The 14,480-nt window shown below is 35.9% G+C and overlaps 3 protein-coding genes and 2 long non-coding RNA genes across 5 annotated transcripts in view; all 5 read left to right on the top strand.

The window, feature by feature from the left end:
* Positions 1 to 14,480, top strand: part of LOC135686902 (uncharacterized) — a 156,789-nt gene that overhangs the window by 33,481 nt on the left and 108,828 nt on the right. The window lies entirely within an intron of this gene.
* LOC148959233 (uncharacterized) lies at positions 1,974 to 2,877 on the top strand. The gene is made up of 3 exons (XM_089110659.1): positions 1,974 to 2,232; positions 2,408 to 2,530; positions 2,708 to 2,877. Exons 1-3 carry the CDS (start codon positions 2,085 to 2,087, stop codon positions 2,860 to 2,862), a joined length of 426 nt encoding a protein of 141 aa, XP_088966785.1. The 5' UTR covers positions 1,974 to 2,084; the 3' UTR covers positions 2,863 to 2,877.
* Positions 5,373 to 6,727, top strand: LOC148959234 (uncharacterized). Its single transcript, XR_016144148.1, has 3 exons — positions 5,373 to 5,815; positions 6,290 to 6,412; positions 6,590 to 6,727. It is a non-coding gene; the product is annotated as an uncharacterized LOC148959234 (long non-coding RNA).
* On the top strand, positions 8,360 to 9,114 carry LOC148959235 (uncharacterized). Its single transcript, XR_016144147.1, has 3 exons — positions 8,360 to 8,503; positions 8,679 to 8,801; positions 8,979 to 9,114. It is a non-coding gene; the product is annotated as an uncharacterized LOC148959235 (long non-coding RNA).
* On the top strand, positions 12,540 to 13,316 carry LOC148959236 (uncharacterized). Its single transcript, XM_089110776.1, has 2 exons — positions 12,540 to 12,984; positions 13,162 to 13,316. Exons 1-2 carry the CDS (start codon positions 12,837 to 12,839, stop codon positions 13,314 to 13,316), a joined length of 303 nt encoding a protein of 100 aa, XP_088966902.1. The 5' UTR covers positions 12,540 to 12,836.

Genomic DNA, 14,480 nt, shown 5'->3' on the forward strand with positions numbered 1-14,480 from the left:
GCCTCTTTGTTGCTTCTAGATCAAGACGAATGTACATTAGGAACGCATAACTGTCATGCAAATGCTGCATGCACAAATACTGCAGGCTCATTCACCTGTGCTTGTAATGTTGGTTATACCGGAGTTGGTACAGCTTGTACCGGTATGTCTTCCTAACTGTGGCTTTTAAGTTGATGTTTCATTAAAGAATCTATAATTCTACGTAGTTATCCAATGGCTTTTGATTATATGTATCAGATAACTTGTGGCTATTCTTTTCTAGGTTTTATGGCTTGTTTCTTTCCATTTGTTAATACATATCTCTTTGTTGCTTCTAGATCAAGACGAATGTACATTAGGAACGCATAACTGTGATTCAAATGCTGCATGCACAAATACTGCAGGCTCATTCACCTGTGCTTGCAATGTTGGTTATACCGGAGTTGGTACATCTTGTACCGGTATGTTTTCCAAACTGTGGCTTTTAAGTTGATGCTTCATAAAAGAATCTTTAATTTTGCGTAGTTATCCAATGGCTTTTGATTAAATTAAACGGATAATTTGTGGCTGTTCTTTTGTAAGTTTTATGGCTTGTTTCTTTCCATTTGTTAATTCATGTCTCTTTGTTCCTTCTAGATCAAGACGAATGTACATTAGGAACGCATAACTGTGATTCAAATGCTGCATGCACAAATACTGCAGGCTCATTCACCTGTGCTTGTAATGTTGGTTATACCGGAGTTGGTACATCATGTACAGGTATGTTATCCTAACTGCTGCTCTTAAGTTGCTGGTTCTTAAAATAATTTAATGTGAAATATAGATATTAGCGACTCTTTTAATTAATCTTTGCAGATAATTTGTGTGTGTTCTATTGTGAATTTTTTTAAAAATGTTTGCATTTTGATTGATGATACCTTCTTTTTTGCTTCTAGATCAAGACGAATGTACATTAGGAACGCATAACTGTCATGCAAATGCTGCATGCACAAATACTGCAGGCTCATTCACTTGTGCTTGCAATGTTGGTTATACCGGAGTTGGTACATCATGTACAGGTATGTTATCCTATCTGCTGCTTTTAAGTTGCTGGTTTTTAGAAGAATTTTAACGTAACTTTGCAGACTCTAGGGACGTTTATAATTAAACTTTGCAGATAATCTGTGTGTGAACTAGTGTGCCCTTTTTCAAGATTTTTGCATTTTGATTGATGATACCTTCTATTTTGCTTGTAGATCAAGACGAATGCACATTAGGAACGCATAACTGTGATTCAAATGCTGCATGCACAAATACTGCAGGCTCATTCACCTGTGCTTGCAATGTTGGTTATACCGGAGTTGGTACATCTTGTACCGGTATGTTTTGCAAACTGTGGCTTTTAAGTTGATGCTTCATAAAAGAATCTTTAATTTTGCGTAGTTCTCCAATGGCTTTTGATTAAATTAAACGAATAATTTGTGGCTGTTCTTTTGTAAGTTTTATGGCTTGTTTCTTTCCATTTGTTAATACATGCCTCTTTGTTGCTTCTAGATCAAGACGAATGTACATTAGGAACGCATAACTGTCATGCAAATGCTGCATGCACAAATACTGCAGGCTCATTCACCTGTGCTTGTAATGTTGGTTATACCGGAGTTGGTACAGCTTGTACCGGTATGTCTTCCTAACTGTGGCTGTTAAGTTGATGCTTCATAAAAGAATCTTTAATTCTACGTAGTTATCCAATGGCTTTTGATTAAATGTAACGGATAATTTGTGGCTGTTCTTTTGTAGGTGTGATGGCTTGTTTCTTTCCATTTGTTAATACATGCCTCTTTGTTGCTTCTAGATCAAGACGAATGTACATTAGGAACGCATAACTGTGATTCAAATGCTGCATGCACAAATACTGCAGGCTCATTCACCTGTGCTTGCAATGTTGGTTATACCGGAGTTGGTACATCATGTACAGGTATGTTATCCTAACTGCTGCTCTTAAGTTGCTGGTTCTTAAAATAATTTAATGTGAGATATAGATATTAGCGACTTTTTTAATTAATCTTTGCAGATAATTTGTGTGTGTTCTATTGTGACTTTTTTAAAAGATTTTTGCATTTTAATTGATGATACCTTCTTTGTTGCTTCTAGATCAAGACGAATGTACATTAGGAACGCATAACTGTCATGCAAATGCTGCATGCACAAATACTGCAGGCTCATTCACCTGTGCTTGTAATGTTGGTTATACCGGAGTTGGTACAGCTTGTACCGGTATGTCTTCCTAACTGTGGCTTTTAAGTTGATGTTTCATTAAAGAATCTATAATTCTACGTAGTTATCCAATGGCTTTTGATTATATGTATCAGATAACTTGTGGCTATTCTTTTCTAGGTTTTATGGCTTGTTTCTTTCCATTTGTTAATACATATCTCTTTGTTGCTTCTAGATCAAGACGAATGTACATTAGGAACGCATAACTGTGATTCAAATGCTGCATGCACAAATACTGCAGGCTCATTCACTTGTGCTTGCAATGTTGGTTATACCGGAGTTGGTACATCATGTACAGGTATGTTATCCTATCTGCTGCTCTTAAGTCGCTGGTTTTTAGAAGAATTTTAACGTAATTTTGCAGATTCTAGCGACGTTTATAATTAAACTTTGCAGATAATCTGTGTGTGAACTAGTGTGCCCTTTTTCAAGATTTTTGCATTTTGATTGATGATACCTTCTATTTTGCTTGTAGATCAAGACGAATGTACACTAGGAACGCATAACTGTGATTCAAATGCTGCATGCACAAATACTGCAGGCTCATTCACCTGTGCTTGCAATGTTGGTTATACCGGAGTTGGTACATCTTGTACCGGTATGTTTTCCAAACTGTGGCTTTTAAGTTGATGCTTCATAAAAGAATCTTTAATTTTGCGTAGTTATCCAATGGCTTTTGATTAAATTAAACGGATAATTTGTGGCTGTTCTTTTGTAAGTTTTATGGCTTGTTTCTTTCCATTTGTTAATTCATGTCTCTTTGTTCCTTTAGATCAAGACGAATGTACATTAGGAACGCATAACTGTGATTCAAATGCTGCATGCACAAATACTGCAGGCTCATTCACCTGTGCTTGTAATGTTGGTTATACCGGAGTTGGTACATCATGTACAGGTATGTTATCCTAACTGCTGCTCTTAAGTTGCTGGTTCTTAAAATAATTTAATGTGAAATATAGATATTAGCGACTCTTTTAATTAATCTTTGCAGATAATTTGTGTGTGTTCTATTGTGAATTTTTTTAAAGATGTTTGCATTTTGATTGATGATACCTTCTTTTTTGCTTCTAGATCAAGACGAATGTACATTAGGAACGCATAACTGTCATGCAAATGCTGCATGCACAAATTCTGCAGGCTCATTCACTTGTGCTTGCAATGTTGGTTATACCGGAGTTGGTACATCATGTACAGGTATGTTATCCTATCTGCTGCTTTTAAGTTGCTGGTTTTTAGAAGAATTTTAACGTAACTTTGCAGACTCTAGGGACGTTTATAATTAAACTTTGCAGATAATCTGTGTGTGAACTAGTGTGCCCTTTTTCAAGATTTTTGCATTTTGATTGATGATACCTTCTATTTTGCTTGTAGATCAAGACGAATGCACATTAGGAACGCATAACTGTGATTCAAATGCTGCATGCACAAATACTGCAGGCTCATTCACCTGTGCTTGCAATGTTGGTTATACCGGAGTTGGTACATCTTGTACCGGTATGTTTTGCAAACTGTGGCTTTTAAGTTGATGCTTCATAAAAGAATCTTTAATTTTGCGTAGTTATCCAATGGCTTTTGATTAAATTAAACGGATAATTTGTGGCTGTTCTTTTGTAAGTTTTATGGCTTGTTTCTTTCCATTTGTTAATACATGCCTCTTTGTTGCTTCTAGATCAAGACGAATGTACATTAGGAACGCATAACTGTCATGCAAATGCTGCATGCACAAATACTGCAGGCTCATTCACCTGTGCTTGTAATGTTGGTTATACCGGAGTTGGTACAGCTTGTACCGGTATGTCTTCCTAACTGTGGCTTTTAAGTTGATGTTTCATTAAAGAATCTATAATTCTACGTAGTTATCCAATGGCTTTTGATTATATGTATCAGATAACTTGTGGCTATTCTTTTCTAGGTTTTATGGCTTGTTTCTTTCCATTTGTTAATACATATCTCTTTGTTGCTTCTAGATCAAGACGAATGTACATTAGGAACGCATAACTGTGATTCAAATGCTGCATGCACAAATACTGCAGGCTCATTCACCTGTGCTTGCAATGTTGGTTATACCGGAGTTGGTACATCTTGTACCGGTATGTTTTGCAAACTGTGGCTTTTAAGTTGATGCTTCATAAAAGAATCTTTAATTTTGCGTAGTTATCCAATGGCTTTTGATTAAATTAAACGGATAATTTGTGGCTGTTCTTTTGTAAGTTTTATGGCTTGTTTCTTTCCATTTGTTAATTCATGTCTCTTTGTTCCTTCTAGATCAAGACGAATGTACATTAGGAACGCATAACTGTGATTCAAATGCTGCATGCACAAATACTGCAGGCTCATTCACCTGTGCTTGTAATGTTGGTTATACCGGAGTTGGTACATCATGTACAGGTATGTTATCCTAACTGCTGCTCTTAAGTTGCTGGTTCTTAAAATAATTTAATGTGAAATATAGATATTAGCGACTCTTTTAATTAATCTTTGCAGATAATTTGTGTGTGTTCTATTGTGAATTTTTTTAAAGATGTTTGCATTTTGATTGATGATACCTTCTTTTTTGCTTCTAGATCAAGACGAATGTACATTAGGAACGCATAACTGTCATGCAAATGCTGCATGCACAAATACTGCAGGCTCATTCACTTGTGCTTGCAATGTTGGTTATACCGGAGTTGGTACATCATGTACAGGTATGTTATCCTATCTGCTGCTTTTAAGTTGCTGGTTTTTAGAAGAATTTTAACGTAACTTTGCAGACTCTAGGGACGTTTATAATTAAACTTTGCAGATAATCTGTGTGTGAACTAGTGTGCCCTTTTTCAAGATTTTTGCATTTTGATTGATGATACCTTCTATTTTGCTTGTAGATCAAGACGAATGCACATTAGGAACGCATAACTGTGATTCAAATGCTGCATGCACAAATACTGCAGGCTCATTCACCTGTGCTTGCAATGTTGGTTATACCGGAGTTGGTACATCTTGTACCGGTATGTTTTGCAAACTGTGGCTTTTAAGTTGATGCTTCATAAAAGAATCTTTAATTTTGCGTAGTTATCCAATGGCTTTTGATTAAATTAAACGGATAATTTGTGGCTGTTCTTTTGTAAGTTTTATGGCTTGTTTCTTTCCATTTGTTAATACATGCCTCTTTGTTGCTTCTAGATCAAGACGAATGTACATTAGGAACGCATAACTGTCATGCAAATGCTGCATGCACAAATACTGCAGGCTCATTCACCTGTGCTTGTAATGTTGGTTATACCGGAGTTGGTACAGCTTGTACCGGTATGTCTTCCTAACTGTGGCTTTTAAGTTGATGTTTCATTAAAGAATCTATAATTCTACGTAGTTATCCAATGGCTTTTGATTATATGTATCAGATAACTTGTGGCTATTCTTTTCTAGGTTTTATGGCTTGTTTCTTTCCATTTGTTAATACATATCTCTTTGTTGCTTCTAGATCAAGACGAATGTACATTAGGAACGCATAACTGTGATTCAAATGCTGCATGCACAAATACTGCAGGCTCATTCACCTGTGCTTGCAATGTTGGTTATACCGGAGTTGGTACATCTTGTACCGGTATGTTTTGCAAACTGTGGCTTTTAAGTTGATGCTTCATAAAAGAATCTTTAATTTTGCGTAGTTATCCAATGGCTTTTGATTAAATTAAACGGATAATTTGTGGCTGTTCTTTTGTAAGTTTTATGGCTTGTTTCTTTCCATTTGTTAATTCATGTCTCTTTGTTCCTTCTAGATCAAGACGAATGTACATTAGGAACGCATAACTGTGATTCAAATGCTGCATGCACAAATACTGCAGGCTCATTCACCTGTGCTTGTAATGTTGGTTATACCGGAGTTGGTACATCATGTACAGGTATGTTATCCTAACTGCTGCTCTTAAGTTGCTGGTTCTTAAAATAATTTAATGTGAAATATAGATATTAGCGACTCTTTTAATTAATCTTTGCAGATAATTTGTGTGTGTTCTATTGTGAATTTTTTTAAAGATGTTTGCATTTTGATTGATGATACCTTCTTTTTTGCTTCTAGATCAAGACGAATGTACATTAGGAACGCATAACTGTCATGCAAATGCTGCATGCACAAATTCTGCAGGCTCATTCACTTGTGCTTGCAATGTTGGTTATACCGGAGTTGGTACATCATGTACAGGTATGTTATCCTATCTGCTGCTTTTAAGTTGCTGGTTTTTAGAAGAATTTTAACGTAACTTTGCAGACTCTAGGGACGTTTATAATTAAACTTTGCAGATAATCTGTGTGTGAACTAGTGTGCCCTTTTTCAAGATTTTTGCATTTTGATTGATGATACCTTCTATTTTGCTTGTAGATCAAGACGAATGCACATTAGGAACGCATAACTGTGATTCAAATGCTGCATGCACAAATACTGCAGGCTCATTCACCTGTGCTTGCAATGTTGGTTATACCGGAGTTGGTACATCTTGTACCGGTATGTTTTGCAAACTGTGGCTTTTAAGTTGATGCTTCATAAAAGAATCTTTAATTTTGCGTAGTTATCCAATGGCTTTTGATTAAATTAAACGGATAATTTGTGGCTGTTCTTTTGTAAGTTTTATGGCTTGTTTCTTTCCATTTGTTAATACATGCCTCTTTGTTGCTTCTAGATCAAGACGAATGTACATTAGGAACGCATAACTGTCATGCAAATGCTGCATGCACAAATACTGCAGGCTCATTCACCTGTGCTTGTAATGTTGGTTATACCGGAGTTGGTACAGCTTGTACCGGTATGTCTTCCTATCTGTGGCTTTTAAGTTGATGTTTCATTAAAGAATCTATAATTCTACGTAGTTATCCAATGGCTTTTGATTATATGTATCAGATAACTTGTGGCTATTCTTTTCTAGGTTTTATGGCTTGTTTCTTTCCATTTGTTAATACATATCTCTTTGTTGCTTCTAGATCAAGACGAATGTACATTAGGAACGCATAACTGTGATTCAAATGCTGCATGCACAAATACTGCAGGCTCATTCACCTGTGCTTGCAATGTTGGTTATACCGGAGTTGGTACATCTTGTACCGGTATGTTTTGCAAACTGTGGCTTTTAAGTTGATGCTTCATAAAAGAATCTTTAATTTTGCGTAGTTATCCAATGGCTTTTGATTAAATTAAACGGATAATTTGTGGCTGTTCTTTTGTAAGTTTTATGGCTTGTTTCTTTCCATTTGTTAATTCATGTCTCTTTGTTCCTTCTAGATCAAGACGAATGTACATTAGGAACGCATAACTGTGATTCAAATGCTGCATGCACAAATACTGCAGGCTCATTCACCTGTGCTTGTATTGTTGGTTATACCGGAGTTGGTACATCATGTACAGGTATGTTATCCTAACTGCTGCTCTTAAGTTGCTGGTTCTTAAAATAATTTAATGTGAAATATAGATATTAGCGACTCTTTTAATTAATCTTTGCAGATAATTTGTGTGTGTTCTATTGTGAATTTTTTTAAAGATGTTTGCATTTTGATTGATGATACCTTCTTTTTTGCTTCTAGATCAAGACGAATGTACATTAGGAACGCATAACTGTCATGCAAATGCTGCATGCACAAATACTGCAGGCTCATTCACTTGTGCTTGCAATGTTGGTTATACCGGAGTTGGTACATCATGTACAGGTATGTTATCCTATCTGCTGCTTTTAAGTTGCTGGTTTTTAGAAGAATTTTAACGTAACTTTGCAGACTCTAGGGACGTTTATAATTAAACTTTGCAGATAATCTGTGTGTGAACTAGTGTGCCCTTTTTCAAGATTTTTGCATTTTGATTGATGATACCTTCTATTTTGCTTGTAGATCAAGACGAATGCACATTAGGAACGCATAACTGTGATTCAAATGCTGCATGCACAAATACTGCAGGCTCATTCACCTGTGCTTGCAATGTTGGTTATACCGGAGTTGGTACATCTTGTACCGGTATGTTTTGCAAACTGTGGCTTTTAAGTTGATGCTTCATAAAAGAATCTTTAATTTTGCGTAGTTATCCAATGGCTTTTGATTAAATTAAACGGATAATTTGTGGCTGTTCTTTTGTAAGTTTTATGGCTTGTTTCTTTCCATTTGTTAATACATGCCTCTTTGTTGCTTCTAGATCAAGACGAATGTACATTAGGAACGCATAACTGTCATGCAAATGCTGCATGCACAAATACTGCAGGCTCATTCACCTGTGCTTGTAATGTTGGTTATACCGGAGTTGGTACAGCTTGTACCGGTATGTCTTCCTAACTGTGGCTTTTAAGTTGATGTTTCATTAAAGAATCTATAATTCTACGTAGTTATCCAATGGCTTTTGATTATATGTATCAGATAACTTGTGGCTATTCTTTTCTAGGTTTTATGGCTTGTTTCTTTCCATTTGTTAATACATATCTCTTTGTTGCTTCTAGATCAAGACGAATGTACATTAGGAACGCATAACTGTGATTCAAATGCTGCATGCACAAATACTGCAGGCTCATTCACTTGTGCTTGCAATGTTGGTTATACCGGAGTTGGTACATCATGTACAGGTATGTTATCCTATCTGCTGCTCTTAAGTCGCTGGTTTTTAGAAGAATTTTAACGTAATTTTGCAGATTCTAGCGACGTTTATAATTAAACTTTGCAGATAATCTGTGTGTGAACTAGTGTGCCCTTTTTCAAGATTTTTGCATTTTGATTGATGATACCTTCTATTTTGCTTGTAGATCAAGACGAATGTACACTAGGAACGCATAACTGTGATTCAAATGCTGCATGCACAAATACTGCAGGCTCATTCACCTGTGCTTGCAATGTTGGTTATACCGGAGTTGGTACATCTTGTACCGGTATGTTTTCCAAACTGTGGATTTTAAGTTGATGCTTCATAAAAGAATCTTTAATTTTGCGTAGTTATCCAATGGCTTTTGATTAAATTAAACGGATAATTTGTGGCTGTTCTTTTGTAAGTTTTATGGCTTGTTTCTTTCCATTTGTTAATTCATGTCTCTTTGTTCCTTCTAGATCAAGACGAATGTACATTAGGAACGCATAACTGTGATTCAAATGCTGCATGCACAAATACTGCAGGCTCATTCACCTGTGCTTGTAATGTTGGTTATACCGGAGTTGGTACATCATGTACAGGTATGTTATCCTAACTGCTGCTCTTAAGTTGCTGGTTCTTAAAATAATTTAATGTGAAATATAGATATTAGCGACTCTTTTAATTAATCTTTGCAGATAATTTGTGTGTGTTCTATTGTGAATTTTTTTAAAGATGTTTGCATTTTGATTGATGATACCTTCTTTTTTGCTTCTAGATCAAGACGAATGTACATTAGGAACGCATAACTGTCATGCAAATGCTGCATGCACAAATACTGCAGGCTCATTCACTTGTGCTTGCAATGTTGGTTATACCGGAGTTGGTACATCATGTACAGGTATGTTATCCTATCTGCTGCTTTTAAGTTGCTGGTTTTTAGAAGAATTTTAACGTAACTTTGCAGACTCTAGGGACGTTTATAATTAAACTTTGCAGATAATCTGTGTGTGAACTAGTGTGCCCTTTTTCAAGATTTTTGCATTTTGATTGATGATACCTTCTATTTTGCTTGTAGATCAAGACGAATGCACATTAGGAACGCATAACTGTGATTCAAATGCTGCATGCACAAATACTGCAGGCTCATTCACCTGTGCTTGCAATGTTGGTTATACCGGAGTTGGTACATCTTGTACCGGTATGTTTTGCAAACTGTGGCTTTTAAGTTGATGCTTCATAAAAGAATCTTTAATTTTGCGTAGTTATCCAATGGCTTTTGATTAAATTAAACGGATAATTTGTGGCTGTTCTTTTGTAAGTTTTATGGCTTGTTTCTTTCCATTTGTTAATACATGCCTCTTTGTTGCTTCTAGATCAAGACGAATGTACATTAGGAACGCATAACTGTCATGCAAATGCTGCATGCACAAATACTGCAGGCTCATTCACCTGTGCTTGTAATGTTGGTTATACCGGAGTTGGTACAGCTTGTACCGGTATGTCTTCCTAACTGTGGCTTTTAAGTTGATGTTTCATTAAAGAATCTATAATTCTACGTAGTTATCCAATGGCTTTTGATTATATGTATCAGATAACTTGTGGCTATTCTTTTCTAGGTTTTATGGCTTGTTTCTTTCCATTTGTTAATACATATCTCTTTGTTGCTTCTAGATCAAGACGAATGTACATTAGGAACGCATAACTGTGATTCAAATGCTGCATGCACAAATACTGCAGGCTCATTCACCTGTGCTTGCAATGTTGGTTATACCGGAGTTGGTACATCTTGTACCGGTATGTTTTCCAAACTGTGGCTTTTAAGTTGATGCTTCATAAAAGAATCTTTAATTTTGCGTAGTTATCCAATGGCTTTTGATTAAATTAAACGGATAATTTGTGGCTGTTCTTTTGTAAGTTTTATGGCTTGTTTCTTTCCATTTGTTAATTCATGTCTCTTTGTTCCTTCTAGATCAAGACGAATGTACATTAGGAACGCATAACTGTGATTCAAATGCTGCATGCACAAATACTGCAGGCTCATTCACCTGTGCTTGTAATGCTGGTTATACCGGAGTTGGTACATCATGTACAGGTATGTTATCCTAACTGCTGCTCTTAAGTTGCTGGTTCTTAAAATAATTTAATGTGAAATATAGATATTAGCAACTCTTTTAATTAATCTTTGCAGATAATTTGTGTGTGTTCTATTGTGAATTTTTTTAAAGATGTTTGCATTTTGATTGATGATACCTTCTTTTTTGCTTCTAGATCAAGACGAATGTACATTAGGAACGCATAACTGTCATGCAAATGCTGCATGCACAAATACTGCAGGCTCATTCACTTGTGCTTGCAATGTTGGTTATACCGGAGTTGGTACATCATGTACAGGTATGTTATCCTATCTGCTGCTTTTAAGTTGCTGGTTTTTAGAAGAATTTTAACGTAACTTTGCAGACTCTAGGGACGTTTATAATTAAACTTTGCAGATAATCTGTGTGTGAACTAGTGTGCCCTTTTTCAAGATTTTTGCATTTTGATTGATGATATCTTCTATTTTGCTTGTAGATCAAGACGAATGCACATTAGGAACGCATAACTGTGATTCAAATGCTGCATGCACAAATACTGCAGGCTCATTCACCTGTGCTTGCAATGTTGGTTATACCGGAGTTGGTACATCTTGTACCGGTATGTTTTGCAAACTGTGGCTTTTAAGTTGATGCTTCATAAAAGAATCTTTAATTTTGCGTAGTTATCCAATGGCTTTTGATTAAATTAAACGGATAATTTGTGGCTGTTCTTTTGTAAGTTTTATGGCTTGTTTCTTTCCATTTGTTAATACATGCCTCTTTGTTGCTTCTAGATCAAGACGAATGTACATTAGGAACGCATAACTGTCATGCAAATGCTGCATGCACAAATACTGCAGGCTCATTCACCTGTGCTTGTAATGTTGGTTATACCGGAGTTGGTACAGCTTGTACCGGTATGTCTTCCTAACTGTGGCTTTTAAGTTGATGTTTCATTAAAGAATCTATAATTCTACGTAGTTATCCAATGGCTTTTGATTATATGTATCAGATAACTTGTGGCTATTCTTTTCTAGGTTTTATGGCTTGTTTCTTTCCATTTATTAATACATATCTCTTTGTTGCTTCTAGATCAAGACGAATGTACATTAGGAACGCATAACTGTGATTCAAATGCTGCATGCACAAATACTGCAGGCTCATTCACTTGTGCTTGCAATGTTGGTTATACCGGAGTTGGTACATCATGTACAGGTATGTTATCCTATCTGCTGCTCTTAAGTCGCTGGTTTTTAGAAGAATTTTAACGTAATTTTGCAGATTCTAGCGACGTTTATAATTAAACTTTGCAGATAATCTGTGTGTGAACTAGTGTGCCCTTTTTCAAGATTTTTGCATTTTGATTGATGATACCTTCTATTTTGCTTGTAGATCAAGACGAATGTACACTAGGAACGCATAACTGTGATTCAAATGCTGCATGCACAAATACTGCAGGCTCATTCACCTGTGCTTGCAATGTTGGTTATACCGGAGTTGGTACATCTTGTACCGGTATGTTTTGCAAACTGTGGCTTTTAAGTTGATGCTTCATAAAAGAATCTTTAATTTTGCGTAGTTATCCAATGGCTTTTGATTAAATTAAACGGATAATTTGTGGCTGTTCTTTTGTAAGTTTTATGGCTTGTTTCTTTCCATTTGTTAATTCATGTCTCTTTGTTCCTTCTAGATCAAGACGAATGTACATTAGGAACGCATAACTGTGATTCAAATGCTGCATGCACAAATACTGCAGGCTCATTCACCTGTGCTTGTAATGTTGGTTATACCGGAGTTGGTACATCATGTACAGGTATGTTATCCTAACTGCTGCTCTTAAGTTGCTGGTTCTTAAAATAATTTAATGTGAAATATAGATATTAGCGACTCTTTTAATTAATCTTTGCAGATAATTTGTGTGTGTTCTATTGTGAATTTTTTTAAAGATGTTTGCATTTTGATTGATGATACCTTCTTTTTTGCTTCTAGATCAAGACGAATGTACATTAGGAACGCATAACTGTCATGCAAATGCTGCATGCACAAATACTGCAGGCTCATTCACTTGTGCTTGCAATGTTGGTTATACCGGAGTTGGTACATCATGTACAGGTATGTTATCCTATCTGCTGCTTTTAAGTTGCTGGTTTTTAGAAGAATTTTAACGTAATTTTGCAGATTCTAGCGACGTTTATAATTAAACTTTGCAGATAATCTGTGTGTGAACTAGTGTGCCCTTTTTCAAGATTTTTGCATTTTGATTGATGATACCTTCTATTTTGCTTGTAGATCAAGACGAATGTACACTAGGAACGCATAACTGTGATTCAAATGCTGCATGCACAAATACTGCAGGCTCATTCACCTGTGCTTGCAATGTTGGTTATACCGGAGTTGGTACATCTTGTACCGGTATGTTTTGCAAACTGTGGCTTTTAAGTTGATGCTTCATAAAAGAATCTTTAATTTTGCGTAGTTATCCAATGGCTTTTGATTAAATTAAACGGATAATTTGTGGCTGTTCTTTTGTAAGTTTTATGGCTTGTTTCTTTCCATTTGTTAATTCATGTCTCTTTGTTCCTTCTAGATCAAGACGAATGTACATTAGGAACGCATAACTGTGATTCAAATGCTGCATGCACAAATACTGCAGGCTCATTCACCTGTGCTTGTAATGTTGGTTATACCGGAGTTGGTACATCATGTACAGGTATGTTATCCTAACTGCTGCTCTTAAGTTGCTGGTTCTTAAAATAATTTAATGTGAAATATAGATATTAGCGACTCTTTTAATTAATCTTTGCAGATAATTTGTGTGTGTTCTATTGTGAATTTTTTTAAAGATGTTTGCATTTTGATTGATGATACCTTCTTTTTTGCTTCTAGATCAAGACGAATGTACATTAGGAACGCATAACTGTCATGCAAATGCTGCATGCACAAATACTGCAGGCTCATTCACTTGTGCTTGCAATGTTGGTTATACCGGAGTTGGTACATCATGTACAGGTATGTTATCCTATCTGCTGCTTTTAAGTTGCTGGTTTTTAGAAGAATTTTAACGTAACTTTGCAGACTCTAGGGACGTTTATAATTAAACTTTGCAGATAATCTGTGTGTGAACTAGTGTGCCCTTTTTCAAGATTTTTGCATTTTGATTGATGATACCTTCTATTTTGCTTGTAGATCAAGACGAATGCACATTAGGAACGCATAACTGTGATTCAAATGCTGCATGCACAAATACTGCAGGCTCATTCACCTGTGCTTGCAATGTTGGTTATACCGGAGTTGGTACATCTTGTAGCGGTATGTTTTGCAAACTGTGGCTTTTAAGTTGATGCTTCATAAAAGAATCTTTAATTTTGCGTAGTTATCCAATGGCTTTTGATTAAATTAAACGGATAATTTGTGGCTGTTCTTTTGTAAGTTTTATGGCTTGTTTCATTCCATTTGTTAATACATGCCTCTTTGTTGCTTCTAGATCAAGACGAATGTACATTAGGAACGCATAACTGTCATGCAAATGCTGCATGCACAAATACTGCAGGCTCATTCACCTGTGCTTGTAATGTTGGTTATACCGGAGTTGGTACAGCTTGTACCGG

Source organism: Rhopilema esculentum, chromosome 10 (genome assembly GCF_057945365.1).
Source record: "Rhopilema esculentum isolate cy_ngs chromosome 10, ASM5794536v1, whole genome shotgun sequence".
NCBI lineage: Eukaryota > Metazoa > Cnidaria > Scyphozoa > Rhizostomeae > Rhizostomatidae > Rhopilema > Rhopilema esculentum.

Bases quoted from the DNA above. Each gene is read 5' to 3' on its own strand.
- LOC148959233 (XM_089110659.1), top strand. From the start codon at position 2,085: ATGATACCTTCTTTGTTGCTTCTAGATCAAGACGAATGTACATTAGGA. The intron at 2,233-2,407 runs GTATGTCTTCCT...TGTTGCTTCTAG, and splicing joins AGTTGGTACAGCTTGTACCG to ATCAAGACGAATGTACATTA. The intron at 2,531-2,707 runs GTATGTTATCCT...TTTTGCTTGTAG, and splicing joins AGTTGGTACATCATGTACAG to ATCAAGACGAATGTACACTA.
- LOC148959236 (XM_089110776.1), top strand. From the start codon at position 12,837: ATGATACCTTCTTTTTTGCTTCTAGATCAAGACGAATGTACATTAGGA. The intron at 12,985-13,161 runs GTATGTTATCCT...TTTTGCTTGTAG, and splicing joins AGTTGGTACATCATGTACAG to ATCAAGACGAATGTACACTA.